Source organism: Halictus rubicundus, chromosome 8 (genome assembly GCF_050948215.1).
Source record: "Halictus rubicundus isolate RS-2024b chromosome 8, iyHalRubi1_principal, whole genome shotgun sequence".
Lineage (NCBI taxonomy): Eukaryota > Metazoa > Arthropoda > Insecta > Hymenoptera > Halictidae > Halictus > Halictus rubicundus.
The window spans coordinates 8,457,184-8,476,865 of record NC_135156.1 but is presented as its reverse complement, the minus strand read 5'-3'; the positions used below and the strand labels follow the sequence as shown (position 1 = coordinate 8,476,865).

Sequence of the window (19,682 nt, the reverse complement as noted above, 5' to 3'; positions counted from 1 at the left end):
CTCCTACAAAACTAGGCACAGTAGTTGAATCATATAATGACGCTGTGTAGAGTACGTACTGTTTGTCAGTGAGCTGTCAACTATGCGTCTCTTGCACTAATTGCTTTTATATGTACACAATTATTATTTATTATAAGCTACAATAATATATTTCTGAAGTTGTAATTTAGCTGTGAAACATAGTGACGAATAATTTTTTGGACTATACATTCAACTGGAGGGTATATTGTTGCACGTGGACAATGCAGGTTAGAATTTGACAACTGTTTGACAGAATATTTACTAATCAATTTTTTGAATGTATACTCTTCCCGATAGAATATTTTATATGTCGGCAGGAGTTACAAGACACTTCAAATTTCATATAGATAAACATACTATATATCGTACGACAAACAAATTTAATTATAATTACTTTCCACCGAATAATACATTGTTCAAAATATGAGTCATTATTTAAGAGAACTGTTTAAATTTTGTAATGATTAAGAGATTTTATCCAAAATTTACTTTGCATTTAGTCAAAATCTAATTTTAATAATAATGATAACTACATATATATCCTAACGTCTATTTCGTACATATTAAATCCAAAAACTTAAAATATTACCTGAAGCAAAGTATAAATATAAATATAGAACTTAAATGGTTAACAATTAGAAATTAAGTGTATAATTTAAGTAAAAGGAAACACCAGAGAGGAAATTTCCTCTCTGGAAATACGATTAAGAGTGATGTGTACACAAAAAGATTTATAAGAGATGTTATTAAACTGTATAGTAGTAGTATTAGTATTTGAGTGTACTAGAGTGTAGTATTTGAAGGATTTCATCTTAACAGGCATTATGCACGTTTACGTAAAAAATCACGAATCTCGTATCTGGCATTCAGCTCACGTCATCGGATGCCAATCGGTATTGCAAAAACATTCCAGCAGGTGTATCACACGCTATTTTCCGTAGAAGTCAAGTGCGTTGGCTCTACCAGACACACGCTCGTCTATACCACATATTCCTTTGTTATTTACGCCGACCATAAATCTCGCAGGATACCTCCATATCTATGACTTGTTTGTATGGTCTAGGAATTTCCTTTTTCGCTCGATCATCGAGTCAACCGCGATTTCATTTCGTCTCCATTTACGTTCCGCGAACTTTATAGCCCAATAAATTATCGCATACGATCGCGTATATACAGGGTGTCCCAAAAATGTTGCATTTCCTTGGAAGGGTTGATTGCTGACGCAATTTAAAGTAACTTTTTCCTTTGCGAAAATATTATCTGCGGCTTTGTTGAGGAGTTATTAACGAAAAGCACATACCAATCAGAGGGCGGACACAGAAGGCGAATTTTGACTGAGCCAATGGCAACGCCGTGTTCAGCGGGGGCTGTCGCCGAGCCGGGATCCCTCTGCTATAGTTGCGTTCTGATTGGTCCGTGTTTTTCGTTAATGACTGTTTGATAAAGCCGCGGAGAACATTTTCGTAAAGGAAAAAGTTACTTCAAATGATCTCAGGAATTATCCCTTTTAAGGGAGTAGAACATCCTTGAGACATTCTGTATATTCTTTACGAAAAGATTTGTCTTAATTGTCCAAACAATATCAAAACAATCCGAATAATATCAGTTTATAGCTATTTATGCATTGCCACTTGATAGCCTAAAGAAAAATCAATATTTTTCCCCTTTTCGTCAGATAATAACATTTACCCTTGCCAAATTACCACCGGAGAATTACTCATAAATTCACTGCAAAACAATGGCATAATCCATTCGCCGAATGCGTCTGACTTACGTTTTCGTTAGATTTTCGTCTCCTTCGTATTTATTACTTTACGACCGCAATAACAGTAGTACATGGAAGCTGATTAGAGCGATACCTCGCTAATTATAAGATGATATAATTACGGATTTTTTAGTACTGTAACACTCAATTGAGTTTAGATGTTCGCGCGCATCATTGCGCTCGGTGTCCTCGAGAATTTCGTTGATTTTCGTCGAAGCTCAGGGTTCGTGACACTCTATAGACTACAGAAGAAGCCATAACTGTTTGAAGGTAATTGAAAAGATCAGATGTCCTAGTGGATTATAGGGTAAAGGACCCGATAACCGTGTCACAACTGATTTTAATGAAAAAAATTGAATACCTCTTTCTTAATACTTATTCAGCTTTAAAAATAAGTATAATTAATACTCAGTAATTGGGTCCCTCACCCTATGTATTGAAATTATTCGGACTATGCAGACTCGAACGTGTACATTTTTCGTCGAAACTATACTCTTCGTTTTAGAGCTGGCAATAATTAAACATTTTTTTCATTGACGATTTCATTGTTTAAGTTGTTTCGAAATATTTATATTCAATAAAGCTATTCTTCACGTTCAAGAAACGTTTTTTTTTTTACTGATCGTAAAAAGTGAGACTTCAAGAATGTTTTACAAAGATTAGAAATTCATAATTCATTCGTTGATTTTCCGCGAAACTCTGTATATTTTCAATAGTCATCGAAAACGAATTTAAAATGAATCATTTTTACTCTTGCACTAATGCTACTGTCAACAAATTGTGGTCAGGAATCGGGACGTGCGCGATAATTTTTGCTTGTTAGTATCCTTTCGTAAGGATAAATGCTTTGGAACATGTGTCGCGAAAACATGACTGGCATCATCTTTGAATGCATTCGCGAATTTTTAAAAAATGATAACTAATAAATTCTTACCACTTTTAATACATCCATGCGTTCATTACTGCGTACAATTAAATCGTTTATCGTTAATTTGACAGGAGGACATCAATTATTTTTGTCACGGATTCTATGCGCTTATCGTAAAAATGGGTTGATCGAATGCAAGGAAATGAAAACAAAAAACGATGAATGAGAAATAACGAATAAGGTCTCTGCAGAATGAGTAACGAGTACTTATTTACTCCTTGCTCCCATTCGAATATAAATTTGACCCGAGCAATGCCGAACATCGAAATTTGGAGCTCGTCATTTCGCCAGTTCGGGCGTTAAAGAATCGTCAACGGTTGCAGCGTGGAAAATTGTGGGTTCATTCGGTTTTGGACCTCTTACCGTTCATCTTGGTGGTGGTATCGAAACGTTTGTACGTAAACCGCACCACACGTGTCGAATCCTTTGGTGGGGCTCGAGGGCGGGGGAGGGGGCAGGGCAAGAGGGTGGGTAGAACATTTAATTCGAGCTTGCGAGGGAAGTCGTTGATTGAAGACGAGGTACCGCCAGTTGTGCCTGGACGTTGCTTCGAGTTAGATTGCTTTTCGGTGTTTTCTTTCTTTTTTTCCGCCAGAAATGTGCGGTACATTATCATACAGAGAAAACCGGTGTCATGGAACCATGACGAAATAAGAGATTCCCACGTCCGGAACTTTAGAGCTCGCAAATTTCATGTTTCCATCGTTAACGTGACGTCGCGTCGACGGTTCGCATAATTCCCTAAATTCGAACAAAACAATGACCGGACCAGTCTCGTCTCTCCGTCTCGCCCCGAAGCTCGAAACAATTTTCGACGCGGAGATCTGAGGAAGATGTGCGCGGGATCTCGAGGTGTTCGGTGCGCTCCCTTTTATGCGAGAATTAATTAACTGCTAATTATTACGATCGAGGCAAACACTCTCACGTGTAAGTAAAACGTGGTCATCTCTTTTTCTCTCTCTCTCTCTCTCTCTCTCTCTCTCGCCCTCGTAAGGTTAACATCATTCTGGTTCAGTCTTCAGTCCTTGCTGATTCATTCGTCTTACACGTTGATTACTGACTAACTGTTATGATACTTGAAAGCATATTTTTTCTGGAGCAACGGTGTCGTCCGAAATTGCACGCTCGTTGGACGCTGGGATGGTGCACTCTCTGTATTTGAAAATTTTTTCGGGGCTTGGCTCGTTTGTTCTCTCTCATTTTTTTTTTTGCGAAAGAATTACCTGTGTCGATACACGGTGTGAATGCCTGGACTGGGATACGCGGCGACACGAATCCGTTATCGTTAACTTTATCTACTTATCGAATTTACCGAACGTCTAATCAATGAGGTATTCCCTACCATCGCAACACGCGTTTCCGCGTTACAGTGTGCTCCGTGGATTCTCCGTCTCTTGTTTATGTTGTTAACAAATAAGTGTTTTCGGTACGGCGCAAGGCAAGTACTCGTCTGTTGGACGCGCGATCTCGATAAGAAGGTCGACCTAATCTAAGTCTGGACCAGAAATTAGCATAAATTTTAATAGAAACATCGTTGTTTACCACGCTACCAATTTTCATATGCAGTAGGGTAAGGGACCCTATATATTAATTATACTTATTTTTGAAGCATAATGAATATTAAGAAAGAGATATTAAGTTTCTTTCATTATGCTTTAGAAATAAGTACAATTAATATGGGCACGGTAAATGGGTGTTCCTTACCCTAATATAATTTCTAGATTTTTCTGAATCTCTTCGTATAATGTTTTCTTTGTTTTCTACGCAGCTGCGACTTAAAAGACTGGTACCAGCTGAATAATAGAAGTAGTAAATCGGTATAGATTACCCGGAGCTTCTATGATAATGTATTGAACGGGTTTGAAGTATGCGTAGATATCAGATTCAGGAGGGTACGCTTTCCCCCCTAATTACCTCGTAGCTCGGTTAAAAAATGCTTATCCTCCCTCCTGAAAATGCGGATGTGCCGCCCGTGTTTTTCTAATCGAGCATATTATTAATCGAGGTTTTTCAAACCTCGACCTAATTAACGGTGCCGGATTTTTATTGGCAGGCGAAATACCGTTGTACGGCGCGGGACTTAATCGCGGTACGCGGTGTGTGTCCGACAAAGCGACACTTTCTATGGAAAACAAAAAGGAAATATGAAATTCGTCTCGAACGAAGAGCGAACGAAATTACCGTAGCTTTTTTTCCCTCCCCTCCCGTTTCTCTTTTTAGAAAAGGCGGGCAAACTATGGCACAATAGAACGAACCTCGCGAATATCGTATCAACAGGTGGTCGAAATAATTTTACGCGTACGGTTATAACGATCGTGGAAGCAGACGCAAAAACTTATTCCATTTGTTTCTTTTTTTTTTTTTTTTAATTCGATCGTTTCTCGAAATACGTGTACCCGCTCCCACGCGATCGGTGTTTTCGTTTTTACTCGGTTTTCGCGACGGCGAGTTGCGCGTCGCGCTGTGAAAATGAAAAACGACGAGTTCAAAGACGATTGAAACGTTGCTATCAAAAGACAAAGGATTTGACCGTAAGTAGGTAATCGAGTGTGCCAAGGGCAGGCAGACGATATTAAGAGGCTAGTTCCGGTTGATTGCTCTCGTTGTATCACTCATGCTACTTCAATACTCCGAATTTTCGACCTTTGTTATTAATCGCAGTGCTTTTTTTCTCTGTATAATAGGCGTACTCGTTACATTTTATTATTGTCGGCCGGATCGTTTAGGCCAGGTAGCAGACGGCTGGTTATTTACATGTTAATTGGTCGCCGTTATTGTGGTCAGGAGTACTGTCTCGGCGATTAGTATTAAAGACAGCTGTGCAAATGATCCGTTGTAATTGTTTGCCTACACAACGGGGTACAAATGTTATTACTGGATCGCGGATCTTCGTGCAAAGTAGAAACTTTGTAAATACGAATCTTTCCGCGTAAGAATGTATGTTTTCATTCAATCATTTTTGTAAGCTCGAAATAGTGTAACAATTCATAGTTAATCTTCATAGTTACTCTTAATTGTTAACATGAAAGCTACAGTTCTCTATGAGTTGGTTTTATATTTATCATTGAATTATTCTGTAAAAAAGTGAGCACTTCTCATTTATACGTGCACATAATAGAGAGAAAATGATATTACTATTTACTTGGTCTCTACAATATTTTTATGAAGGTTTTCAAGAATTAATTAAATACTTCGTTGGATAGAGTTAACTACATTCTCTCATCGGATTGACCAGAGAGTCTTCTCTCACTTTTCAAGAAAGCTGAAAAACGAGTTTCGCCTCGATTAATTAATCTTTCGCAAATATCTCTCGTTTGGTTTAGCAATTTCATGCCGTTCTTCGATGCGTTTATTTGTTCAAACCCCTGGCACCATCGGGTCGTACTTGTGCTGAAGAGTAGAATCTAAATATACATGTTACTAATTTCCTCCAAACTGAAATGAAAATCTACTTTATCGTTGTCGATACAGGGCCATTGAAGAACACATAGGCAAACAATAGATACAATCTGTTTTTTTCTACTAAGAGCAATTGTGAATTATCTAATCAAATGTCTAATCACCGTAAACATAAAATCAATCTTATTTAAAAAGAATTTTATTTAAAAACGCTATAATTATGTATAAAAATCCATGGCTTCGTTGTAATGCAATTTATTGAGCAATAACTCATTTTCAATTTACTTATTTATTTTTTCTTTTTTTTTTTTTAATTTATGAATAGAGGAAGTTATAAGTTCAATACCTGTTATCCATAAAATACTCAATTTGTGTTTGTAATCTGCATTTGTGAAACAGCCGAAAATTTATTTGGAATGAATTGGAAAATATGGTGTGCGCGTAGGGTAGTTCGAACGTTAACGAGATCTAGTTAATTAGATCGGATTTATCTCATTTTTACAGAGATCAACGGAACAACTGACGACTCATTGCAGTACAGCAACTTTGGAAGAGATCCTGGATAATCCGGACGGGATTACAACGCGTACCGTTTCCGAAAAGATCATGAGTATCTGCAAAAATACCATACGTTGGGTACTCTTTGTCGACGTTTTGGTCGTCGTATCAGGTAAATCATTTTGCTTCTCTTTCCCCGTTGGTTCATACCATTTCAATTCCTCATTGTACAGTTTCCTGTTTCCTTGTACAACTGACCGTGACAACCGATGGCCGGGTCAACCGTGACCCACGCCAAACAATACGTTCTTTTTTTTTTTTGTTTACTCTCGTCAAATCGCAAGAGCAGATCCAACAGGTCGAAACAAGAAAAACAAAAATGTATTATACGATGTTTATATGTGTGGACGGTTTACATGCGAACCTTATGTGGAAATATTGAACGCAGCATGAAATGCGATATCTGTTGCAATGGATTTTGCGCAACAGTACACGATTGGTCGACCGTGTTTACTTTGTCTATATTTAATCGGAGAAATGGATCGTTTTAAGGGACCGCGATCAATGGTATTAATTATCTTTTGCGTTCGATCTTTTTGGAATGTGAATCATCGAGTCAATGAAGGTTTGTCGATTTTCGTATCGCGCAAGAAAAATCTATAACTAATATTTTCGTATAATATTTTAATAACGCGCCGGAATATGATTCATACAATAGACTTTTCCTGTAGATGCTTAGGCAAATGCATATTTTTACAGGAATTGATAAGACCCGGACAGAAATTTGTTTTGCCATAGGAGATTCTAAAAATATATTTTTTATTTTGCATATTTAACCTTGAAAAATCCATGGTAATTTATGTGCTGCATATTTCCTGTATATCCTGCATATTTAGTGCATATCTTGCATATTTCGTATTTCGTTGCATATTTACTTACATTTTTCTTTTCTTTTCTTTTTCTTCTTTTTTTACTTACATTCTAACATTTTACTTGCATAATCATCCGCAGTTCCTGCATACTTGTGTTTTGCTTATTAATAGCGCTATGCGCGTTAAAATAGGTACACAAATATACATACAAAATATTGATTAGGTTGCGGATCATATACGTTATATGCAGGTGGTATATATGTAGTATATACATACGGATCTATTCATATAACATATTCGAATGTATAAAGTTCAATAAGATGGAGACCTTAAATTGAAGTATGAAATATTACCTTTAGTTTAATAAAATCAGTAATTCTAAACCTATGGTTTCGTTCATCATTTTCGAAAATACGAAAGTTTGAACTTTTATAAACATCCGCAGTTTCATAATCCATAAATAATTTTCATTTGTATTTTTTGACATAAACTTTTACATCCATACATCGAAAATACATACGTCTTCATCGTAATCGTAATTTCTTGATAAATTAAACGTAAAAATCTTTTTTACTATTCTTGATACTCTAGCATGAGTCATGGCATTTCCGAGTTGAATCATAAGTAACGTTCTCTATACAATATGTAGGCAAGAAAGTTTCGAATAATGTTTGAATGATGATCCTTCTAGTCTTGAAGTTGTACGATGATTTCTGTGATTTTTAAAATTCTGCAATTTAATAAAATACCACAATGTGCTTTTGAAGCCACGTAAAATTATTATAATTAAAAGAAAGAAAAATACGATTGCCAGAAACTTTTTATAGAAAGAAATTATACACGGTTTTTAATCACAAAATACGTTTAAATCAGAAAAGCGCATTCAGTATACTATTGAAACATCTAATCCACAAAGATATAATCTAGATATACTATTATATGAAGATGTAAAAATACTCGACGTCTAGGAATTATATCTCTATAGATCAGGAATAACACTTACTACAAACATGATTAAAATGATATCAAATGAAATTGTTCGAAGGTACATTAGCGCAATTAATAAATTTAAGAAAACAAACAGTTTTGGTAATTATTTAACAATCGATCTTCTTTTCATGGTGGGACACTTTTACAGGGTTTCCCAAAAATGTACTTCCTTGAAAGGAAGGAGGTGATTCCTGAAAACGGTTGGTTTTCTTAAATTTATTAATCATGCCTAGCTTGCGTATTTTATGCTGTCATCATTTTAATAAGCTGCAACGATGTTTCCAAATTCTTTTAATCGTTCTGCTATTTCAAATTTCGCTTATTCGCATGTGCGATGAAAGCAGAAAGACAGAGAGGTATTTCTTGGAATTGATGAAGAAAAATTTTAATTTGCATAAAAATCCTCAGACTCTAGTCGTATCAAATCGTTGCTTATCGCGCTTTCGAAACGTGCCAATCTTGCCGACATTTTCCTTTCGTTGACAATTATGATCTTCCGGGGAAAACACGCAGAACGTTCTCTCGGTGACGAACAACATTAGCGGCAAATTCTTTGCATTTACTGCCATTACACATTCACAATTACGCCAATTAACATTCTGTACCGATTAAATTCACACGTTTCTCCGATAACAGCGGGGAAACGAGAGTTTCGTCAATTAAAGCGGCGGTTATTACATTAGCAGACAACTGTGTAGTCGGAAGTACGTATCGTTTGCAGTTTCTAGACAATGACTGTGATCTCTGAAATTACATAGTCATTATGCCCGGGCGAAAAAAAAACCGTATCCAGTCATTTCCCAGCGTTCTCCTTTTAAGGAGACGACTGGATAAGAACAATAACGGCTGAGAAAAAACAGGGCCCCCGTTTAGTCGAAGGGCTCCAGGCAAAAAACAAAAATAAAAAGAATTTAAATTAAAAACTTAGGAACAAGTGAATTATTCAGAAAATTTTTGGAGTTAATTTGGGTTAATTGGGTAGGCCCCAAAATCAACGGTCCGCCGCTGGTTACGCGGGAGTCTACTGTATGAAAAATATTGATCAACGTTCGGTCGATCTAACGTTTTTTTTTCCTCCACGAGGAGGCGCGTGTAAATGATCTAGAAAAAATCTCGTAAATCAATCGAAGCGTAGGTGATTGATTGCATTCGCGCGGACGCTATAAACGAAACCATGCATGCAACGAGAGTTGACTTGAAAACCGCGGACCGAGTAATACAATACCAAGCGGGACGCGACGGTCTGCTTAGAATTTTTTCCGGGCGTGTCGCATTAAATAACTAGGCGCACATGCATGCGGTGAAGCGTCAATGAACCGTACTCTTACAAAACAAGTTAGAGGATCACGGAATAAAATTGGACACCTTGTATGCAGACTCTTTCCCTTATGCATACAGAAAAGCCTGTGCCGCTCCGAAAGATAAAATGGTGGAGAACCAAGAGGTACGGCTAAATAGATTCCCAAACAATTCCTTCGAATTTAGAGCGACGGGATCGTTTAGTTTTTATTGTGTCATAGAGACGTTCCGAGACCGAGGCTATGGAAAATTAATGATTTACATAACAGTTTTTACCGTTTTTGTTATTTTTGTGAACCTTTGTGTCATAAAAACAGTGTTGCAGTTGTCGTAGACATTTTCTCACGTCGTTTTTCTCCCTTTAAACAACGAAAGACAAATGTCAAGGAATGGAACGTTGCGGTTTTTTTATTAACACCAATTTCAAACGAATCACTTTTGAGGGAGGTGGACCGTTTTTTTTTCACAAAAATGTCAGCTTGTATCACTTGTATATACAAATGGTATCACATTTGTATGGTATGTTAGCGAACATGTTAATTTGTGAAAACGGACGGAAAATAAAACTCACGATCTAATAATTACATTTTAACTACTATGAAATTAGGGATCATTAAGATAGAAACTACTTTACATAAATTACAATAGAAACTACTAATAATGATAATGGGCGATTTCGCTCGTTTCTGATCATTTCTTGCTACTACTAAATTTTATTATTATTTAATCATTATCATTCGCAGACTGTCGTATTTCTAACGTTTTTCTTAAGGGCTGTTTTCACCCTCTCAGCATGAACTATTGACGGCCAAAAAAATACATATCTAACATTTTTTTTGTAAAAACTACATCCTTCCAAAATTTGACCGGAAATGCCCTTATCTGACCGCCATTGCCTCTCCAGGTCACCATAAAAGCCAGGTGGCTGTAGGGCACAAAAGTGTCTCCATTTTTCACTTAACGGAGTTAATCAGTTTGACTACCACAAAGCTCCGAGCACCACAAGCACCGAATGTGACATGGCTTCTTTTTATCTGTGATTCATATCAGAGTAATCTGTGTGATCGCGTGTGCTTTTTACGCATGCGTCTCAGTAAAATGTTTAACTATCGCCCGATGTAATAAGCATGCAGTAGATCCCGTGGTATTGGCTCGAGTGGGTATTTACTCGAAGAGTAGACGTATTTCCCCGGTTTGATTCCGCCGTCCTTCCTCTTCCTCCCTTCCTCCCGATTTCTCCTTCCCTTTGCTTCCCTTCCGCGCTCTCATTTTTTCTTCGCACTGTCATTATCAGTCTCGTTGCGAGTCTGTTTCATCGCTTTCTTTTTCTCTCATTTTCTTCCTCCGCTGGAATCGTTAGCCCGCGCAGGTACATGTAACGTTTGCGCGTATCATGACTAGGACAAAAAGCGACAATAAGGGAAACGACAGTAAGAGGAAGGAGAATAAGACAAAGTCATCGTCGCTTAAAGATGTTCTTTCGAAATTGTGTACCCGGGGAAATTTGTATAATTTGTGTAAGTGACGATAAACAATAATCGCATGAAAAGCCAAACGTCGGTTTCCTTACTTCCTAGAAAGTTTACGACGTTTTTAATAATTAATTTTGCAATAATTCTATTTTTTATATTTTTATATTCATAGTTTCCTTCTTTTCGTTTACCTAATGATATTATTGTATGTTTCAGTTGTTGTGCTGCTAGCGGTATTGGAATTTGGGACCGTACCGCAGCAGCGTATCGGCTTCTACTGCAATGATCCGAAAATTTCCTTAAAATTTAGGGGAGACACCATTTCCCTCGCTCTACTTCTCAGTGGGAGCATCCTAGTCCCGTTTTTGGTGGTATGTGAGTTTTACTTGTTGTATTTTTATTCGTAATTACTGTGGGGCTACCAATTGCCTATATTAATTATACTTATTTTTAAGGCATAATGAATATTTAAAAAAAGATATTGATTTTTTTCGGTAAAATCTTTTTTAGTATTCATTATGCTGTAAAAATAATTATAATTAGTATAGGCGCCCCCACAAATTGGGGTAATTGGTACCCCCACAGAAATTGGGTCCCTTACCCTAAATATTTGTTTCTTCTTTTAACTAGTTTAATAAATTCGTGACAATGTATCCGACACGTATCCGACAAATTAGAAATACCCGGTACAAGGAAATATAACGTTTCGTTCTTCCTTTTCCTCGTGATAAGAATTGCTATTTTTCACATTCTAATCCTCGATGCAATTATAATGTGTAATAACAAATAGTAGCGAAGAAGAAGAAGAACCCAACGGACTATTATCATGACCTTCGCGCGAATTAAAATACCGCAAGATGAAAATAAATATAATTAAGGTAACAAGTACGATGGAAAAATTGGTAAAGAAAGTTTATTTTATCATCGCTCGTTTATGATTTGCAGTACTCAAGGTTATAAGGCATTCGTCTCGACCTTGACTATTGCACGACGATAAAAATAAAAAATATATATCGAACTATAGCAGACCTTTAAAAAAAAAAATAATTGATGATCTTTACAAAATTTGGTCTTGAGAAAATATTGTTGCTTTCCACAATACTAGCCACCTCAAACCTAATCGGAGTATTTTCTGACATTTTCCATATTATCAGTAGTAAGTGAAATATTTAGTGCTCAAATTAGGTGAGTCACTCTGCATAAAAATGAATGTTTCCCTTCCAGAACCGCATAATTTGCATTCATGTTTACAGAATGTAATGACGATTCTTAAAGTACATTGACTGCAGAGTCGTAAACCGAAATAAGTTTAAGTAATGAACGTAATTTATGAATAAATCGAATATAAAGTGCGTCGTTAACATTTGGTAGTTAACATTAACGGTTGTTTTAGATGTGGATAGCGGAATACATATGTCACCCTGCAGATAGTTACGATACAACATTAGGGTCCGCTGGTTCAAGAGCAAAACAAGTATGGCTGTGGTATGGGCACTATGCGATCGGAATAATTGCTTTGACGATCATATGCGATGTCATGAAAACTTTGATCGGAGAGCCGAGACCGCATTTTTTGGACACTTGTAAGCCGCGCGAGGCTGTGAATTGTACGGACCAGTAAGTATTCCAACTTAAAACTGCTTTGTATAGGGGAAGGGACCCAATTACTGTGGGGCTATCAATTACTGTGCTTATATTAATTATACTTATTTTTAAAGTATAATGAATATTAAAAAAGAGATATGACATGTATGTTAGCTGATTTTAATGAAAAAAATTCAATATCTCTCTTTTAATACTCATTAGAATCCGCAGTCTAATAATAATGCGTGTTGGTAGTTCACAAACAAAACTGTCGGCCATATGCGTTTAGTAACTCTATGTTTTGTTTCAGATACGTGGGATCGTATACATGTACAAACACAGCGGAGTCGGAATGGTTTATCTCCGATTCTAGTAAATCATTTCCATCGGGACACTCTGCTCTTTCTATGTACACATCCGTTTTCTTGGTGGTAAGAGTTAATACATCTGTACTTCCATTTTTCGAATTGTTGTATGACAATGGATTAAGCGCGTTGCTTCGTTTCAACATCAACTTACTCTTCGTGTCAGCGTTATACAACGAATCATTTTCTGGATCGAGACATCCAATTCTCTATGCAAATGAAGACTCTGTCGTCCATTTAATGCGTTAACACGGGGAAATTGTTTCCTAAATAGGGCCGCGTAACCGTAGGTAGTCAAAGTACAGAAAAATCATTTAAAATTTACGGGATGCGGCTACATATCTCATTTAAAAATCAGTACTCCGCGTACAAGCGACGTAACCTATTTTCGTTTGACGTATATATATATATATACAGTATTAAGCGTTTGACGTAACATCGAGTGAAAATATTAGCAATTGTTGACTATATAGTTAGGTGTCTGGTCACAGCAAGCTGAGATCAATGTTGGTTTAACGTTGGTTGGTTGGATATCATTATGATGCTTCAACAATACAGAAATAAATTTCCAAGTATGCATTCTCTCAGTATAAAAGATTATGTTGTATAATTATAAACATAAGCTTCAGCTGTATTATATATATATTTTATGTCTTATTTTTTAAAATTAGGGATCAATTTCTTTCTTATGTAGATAGGATAGTAAAGAATTTTAGACCACCAGGTACCCGAGATTTTCGGGTCACCGTACACCTTCAGTAAACAGCATTCTAATGGTTTGATGATTTTTTCTGTTACAGTGGTACTTACAAAATCGTCTACCAAACCAGACATTTTTATTGAAACCATGGCTACAGTGTATGGTATTTTTGTGGACAGTGATATGTTCATTGACTAGAATCAGTGACAACAGACATCACTGGTGGGATGTTCTCGCAGGCTGTGTATTTGGTCTAACATGTAGTGTGCTAACTATAACAGTGCCATGTCGTGCCTTTAGTTTAAATCGTATTGGCTCACATGTCTATAGCGATCCTATAGAGAATGGACAGCTTAATTTCAATGGCAAGAGGCATCAAGCTGTGAAGAAACTCCTTAATGAGACAACAGTTGATCTTGCAGATAGTTGTGAATTGAAGAACACTTCATCAAACTGGAAGGAATGAATATTAGATATTAGGAAAATTTAGTTTCAGTCATTTATATAGATTAGCAAACAAACTTAATGGCGTAACTGCTTCTATTTCCAATTACGGTTTATTTATTTCTCTGTTTCATCATTGCAGAAGTAATGATTTAATGGTAACGAAAATGACTTCTTTTTGGGAAGTAAGGAGTAAGAGAAAATTGTACTGTTATGCTTTGGAAATCTTTTATTAATTGAAAAACTTGTAAAAGAATATTATTAGTATTTTATGAATTTGAAATCGTACTGTTAATTGTTTATTTAATACCTGTAAATACACGAAGGACCATTATTTTATACAGCGATAAATGCAGCAAGAAATTCTGGAATCTTTCAAATGGCGCTGTTTTCATTCTGTGATATTTGATAATTGAAAAGTAATACAAGATGATATTATATATTTTATCGCAAAAGATTAACTTATCAGTTTTTACTCATATCACGAAGAAAGAAAATATACCTCTATTTTTGTGATCGAAGACGGATTTGTAACAAAGGTTTTATAGATCCTCTGATGAGAAACTTTTTGAAACAAATTTTTATGGTACTATACAAAACGATGTAAATAGATATTAAGTCGTAAATAATAATAATAATTAGTAATAGTCGGATATCACGAGTGTTCAATAACAATAATTTATAACGCACCATAGCCTTATTAAAAACGAGGTATCAATAAGTATTTAATTTTTGAAGTGTAGTAATTTAACATTCCATTCCGGTGCACCTAGCATATATCTGCATAGTAATTAGTACACGTACCTAGTAGAAAGAACTGCACAACTGTACAAAGTCTGAAGAAACACTATTGGGAAGAACCATCTTTCTTAATCTTATATTGCAATTACATTCCAATTGTGATTTAGAATTGTAAATAATGTATAAGTTATTATACGGAAAAAATCTTTAGTCTAAAAGTATTGTAATATAATTTTACGTTACGGGATGTATAGTATATTATTGTACAATAGCGTATCAATTTATATATAAAACCATATCGTGAATATAGTATTTGTATCGATTTGTATGAAATAAATAACAATTGCCTGTGTATGTATGGGTAATATTATTCTGATGTCACATATATGCGTCATATAAGGCTATTAGTGAAGGCCAATTATGCAATTCCTAATGTATGAATTAGAGGATAGCAATGTGTAAAAATCAATTCTATTTGATCTCTTTTAATAGAAAGATAATACAACTGCATCATTTGATATACTTCTGATAATGCATTGAATGCTTTAACAAAGTGTTAAATATTTCTCGAATAAAATTATCAGTTTGAAAGGTACTTGTAATTTCGCCATCATTGACACAGTGTTCCTCCAAGACGGAGGAAGGAGGAAGTAATCAACATCGGTTCACCGACCTTGAAACTTGCATGCCCGAGCTTACGCGCGGCAATAAAACATGCGTTCCTTTTATATCTGGCTAGTCCCTTCACATGCTATTTGATTAATTATGGATTACATTTTTCGAAAAGTGGCTCAGTCCACCTATAAATACAGTAATAGTTTTATGTTCACTCCCCTAATATTTCTTTTGTTGAAACGTGTTTTTACTGTATAAAGTGTACAGAGAAGCGTGCACTTTGTTTATAAACAAATGCAGAATTTTACAGAATTAGAAATTAAAACTGCCTACAATTACGCTTAAAATAATTTACAAAGGCAGGAGTTCAGCAAAAATTAATTTCTAAGCTTTTGAGGGTTTCAATCCTCATCCGTCCTCCATTTTTGCAACTTAATTTGTCCCTTGGTGTCAAATTCCTAACATAAAAAATCAATGCGATGGAAAGATAATTAATACGACAAATAAGTAATGAAAATATATAAATCTTTCATACGTTGAGCGAGATAATATTCATTCAGATTCATTGAAGAACATGTGAAATTGTCGCGGGGAACGAACGCGGGTTCACGCATAAGAGAAAAAAAAATTAGCCATTCTACGTTACGATATCACTGATTTAATTACATTCGACGCGTTCAATTGCGTTATAAATGTACAAAAATCTCGTCATCTTCTAATAAGAGGGAACCGAGTTTGTCGGCGCGTGATTATGAAACATAACGTCCCTGTAAACCGGCTTAATCAACAGGCAACACGTGTAAACACAGGTTTATTCATTGAAAACTTTCCCTCTCGTTGATTTTTTCTTTTCTGTTGGCGCGTAAACGGGTGCACCGAAAACGAGCGATTTAATTTAGTGGGCACGCGTACACACCGCAATAGCTGAAGCATTTTTTCGTCAAAGGTCCGCTCACGGCCCCGCTTGTTTCCTTTTTTTTTCTCCCTCTCTCTCTCTCTCTCTCTCTCTCTCTCTCTCTCTCTCTTCTCTTTTTCCAACGAAACAATTGGTCAGGGGGTGAACGCGAGGCAGTAGCGGAGGCAGAGAGGGGTGGAGTCTGGAAATGGGCTGGCAGGAGCAGAGAGATTGCACGTAGCTTGATGTGTACGTGTGTGAGTGTGTGTGTCGGTGTGTACGAGTCGCGAGAGAAAGAGAGAAAAAGAAAGAAGAGCGAGGGAGAGAGAAAGAGAGGGATGAAGTGGCAGATTAACATGAACCGATGTGGGCCATTCATAACTGATCTTTCTCCTTTCCTCCCCATGCTCTATGTATACGCGAGCCCGTGCACGACGATTTATAGAATTGGAAAAGCGATATCGGAAAAATAGTAAACTTTATTGATGAATCCCTTCCCGACCTCTAAGAGATATCACCGCGATCGAGTCGACCGCGTTCCCCTGCCGCCGTTGTGCCACAGGTGGCATGTAACCAATCCACGATACGCTGTACAGTAATCTTTTATTCGTTATTCCAGGATCTCTTTCACCTGGATAATCATTTTAACCTTGCAGTGGTATCCTGTGGTCTCTGGTGACCCCAACAAAACTTCTCTGCACTAATTTTCGGTACTATATCGCTCAACAAATGCAAACACAATGTTTCTACCTCTTTGGTAATTATGATTAATTATTAGTACTTCTTCAATTATTAGGTTGTTGCGTATTCATAATATTACCTCGGGTAAAAATTATTCGACCAAACAAATCAACTGTCTGCCATTGTAATTAGGGTAAGGGACCCAATTACTGTGGGGGTACCAATTACAGTGTTTATATGAATCATACTTACTTTTAAAGCATAATGAATATTGAAAAACAGATATATGACATATATATTAACTGATTTTAATGAAAAAATTTAATATCTCTTTTTTAATTTTCATTATGCTTTAAAAATAAGTATAATTAATATAGGCACAGTAACTGGTACCCCCACAGTAATTGGGTCCCTTACCCTACTTGAAAATATCCTAGTGATATTTACGGAATTTTAGAAAGACGTAACTCCTTAGGGCAACTTTACTAGACGTTTATTCTTCAAACTGATTTATCGTTGAAATTTATAAATTAGATATTGGATACGGTATACGTTGCTACAGTTTATAGTTGAAAAGACTTGGCGTGTATTCGAAGACGAGCACGAGACACGAAGAACACCCAATGTTCGTCCGTGCGTGTGTTTCGTGCGACGTTGTCACATTGTGAGGCATACTATTGTATCTCCTTCTGTTCTTTAGCGCATCTTCAACTCTCTCTCTCAATGGCCCGATAAAACAGATCCCTTCATCTATAACGGTCCCTAACGTTTCAAAATTTGCATAGTACATTTTGCCTTTTGTTTTAGTCAGAAAACACTTTTTTCAAAAACGTTTCTGTTTGCCTGCAAAAAGTGGCATTGAAACGTGAAAGTGATGAAGGAATTTTATATGACAAACATCTCATAATGATAAGATTTAAATTCGGAGGAAACAATCAATTTCTTTGAAAATGTAAGTTTAAATACATTAGGCATGTTAATATCTTATTTTTATTTCAACAACTTCAGCAGAGGGGGATATCTTTGCGACGGAGTGACGTAACTCAAAAAACACGATTTTCGAGTTATCACTGCGAGGATGTTGCAAGGACACTCCTCGACCAATTATAAAAATCTTCATCGTTTGCCTTTATAATTTTGCTTGTAGAGAACAGTTGTGTTGCTCTTCCTGATTCGTGTGACACAGCGCTGTGTTCTATAAATGCGTCTTATTATGATGTGTGTCCTGACTACCATTGTAAACAAGTGCATATACTTGAACCCGCTTTTATGAGCATTGTTCTTCTCGTTTCTTGTGATCAACAAAATTACGTCCAATTATGTTCGAAAGCAGCTGTTTCGCCTTTCCTGGAAAACATACTGTTTCGAGTTGACTCACTTTTGTCGCGCGATGTTATTATTTGACTCTCGGAAAGCGAAACACTGTTCACGATTATACAAACACCAATGCTTCGCACATTTCAGTTTATTTATTGAACTTAAATTGTTTACTATATTTAAGTATACTTTTAAAGATATTTCATCTAATCTTCTTGTTGAATCCAATTAAACAACCTTCCATTTAAATTAATGAGGAGGAGTCGAGTAATTAAAACATGAAACAAAAAGAGTTAAAAATTTCAGGAACCGCGGTTAAAGATAATACACAAAATATTGTTTAACTTATTTATTCATATCGAGAATTAAGTAGAGCGTTCGAAACGTTTCCGGCAATTGATCATAATTCGCAAACAGAACGAATTATTTATTTATTAATTATTATTTATTTATTTACTATTTTTTAATTATTTATTCATAATTAATTTATGTGAGTGTAAACTTGTTGAGACTTGTTTTCTGAAGTGTTTGCGTCAGTGCAGTACGGTGTTTGTGCAAAATAAAAGTAAATTGCTTGATTCAATTTGCTGTGTTTTTATTCATATTTTCCGGGAACTTTTTGAACTGTTGAACGCTGGTATTTCGCATTCACGTAAGACCGACACATTTTACAGATATGCAATTAAATTCTGAAACATGCTTGCGAAGAGTCTGATAGTCCTATGGGGATTTCCCACAAGCACTGTGAACATGTTTCGCGAATAACTTTAATAACTTCATATACGCGAAACCGGTAACCGAGACACAATAAAACATTGTTCGTCACTCATTAAGCATGACCTGTGTTCCGGATTTCGTAATAAGATTTGATCCGCTGATTAGTTGGGTACATGTATTTAGTAAAAATTGTTTGAAATAAGTACTAATCAGGGAACTGTCTTTCGAGATACATTTTAAATAACAAAACTTAAAATTATTATAGGAACTCACTGGGAACAAAATTGCAAAAATTCGAAGTGCACAAAATTAAACCAAAAAATACTATGAAAAAGATGTAACGTAGCCGATGGATAATTATTGATTGTAATGCAACTGC

At 36.0% G+C, this 19,682-nt stretch overlaps 1 protein-coding gene across 4 annotated transcripts; it reads left to right on the top strand.

Moving 5' to 3' along the window:
- Positions 1–83: 83 nt before the first annotated feature.
- LOC143356028 (phospholipid phosphatase 1) lies at positions 84–15,432 on the top strand. 4 transcript variants are annotated; one of them, XM_076791344.1, is made up of 6 exons: positions 84–248; positions 6,618–6,783; positions 11,461–11,615; positions 12,638–12,861; positions 13,139–13,259; positions 13,994–15,432. In XM_076791344.1, exons 1-6 carry the CDS (start codon positions 243–245, stop codon positions 14,357–14,359), a joined length of 1,038 nt encoding a protein of 345 aa, XP_076647459.1. In that variant the 5' UTR covers positions 84–242; the 3' UTR covers positions 14,360–15,432. The 4 variants fall into 4 exon arrangements, with proteins under 4 accessions (XP_076647459.1, XP_076647463.1, XP_076647462.1 ...); XM_076791348.1 differs by lacking the exon at positions 84–248 and adding an exon at positions 3,226–3,641; XM_076791347.1 differs by lacking the exon at positions 84–248 and adding an exon at positions 11,133–11,289 and having other exon boundaries at positions 6,673–6,783.
- Positions 15,433–19,682: the final 4,250 nt, after the last annotated feature.

Excerpts from the sequence above, each read along its gene's own strand:
- LOC143356028 (XM_076791344.1), top strand. Across the intron at positions 11,616-12,637 it reads TCCTAGTCCCGTTTTTGGTG|ATGTGGATAGCGGAATACAT; the intron begins GTATGTGAGTTT and ends CGGTTGTTTTAG. Across the intron at positions 12,862-13,138 it reads GCTGTGAATTGTACGGACCA|ATACGTGGGATCGTATACAT; the intron begins GTAAGTATTCCA and ends GTTTTGTTTCAG.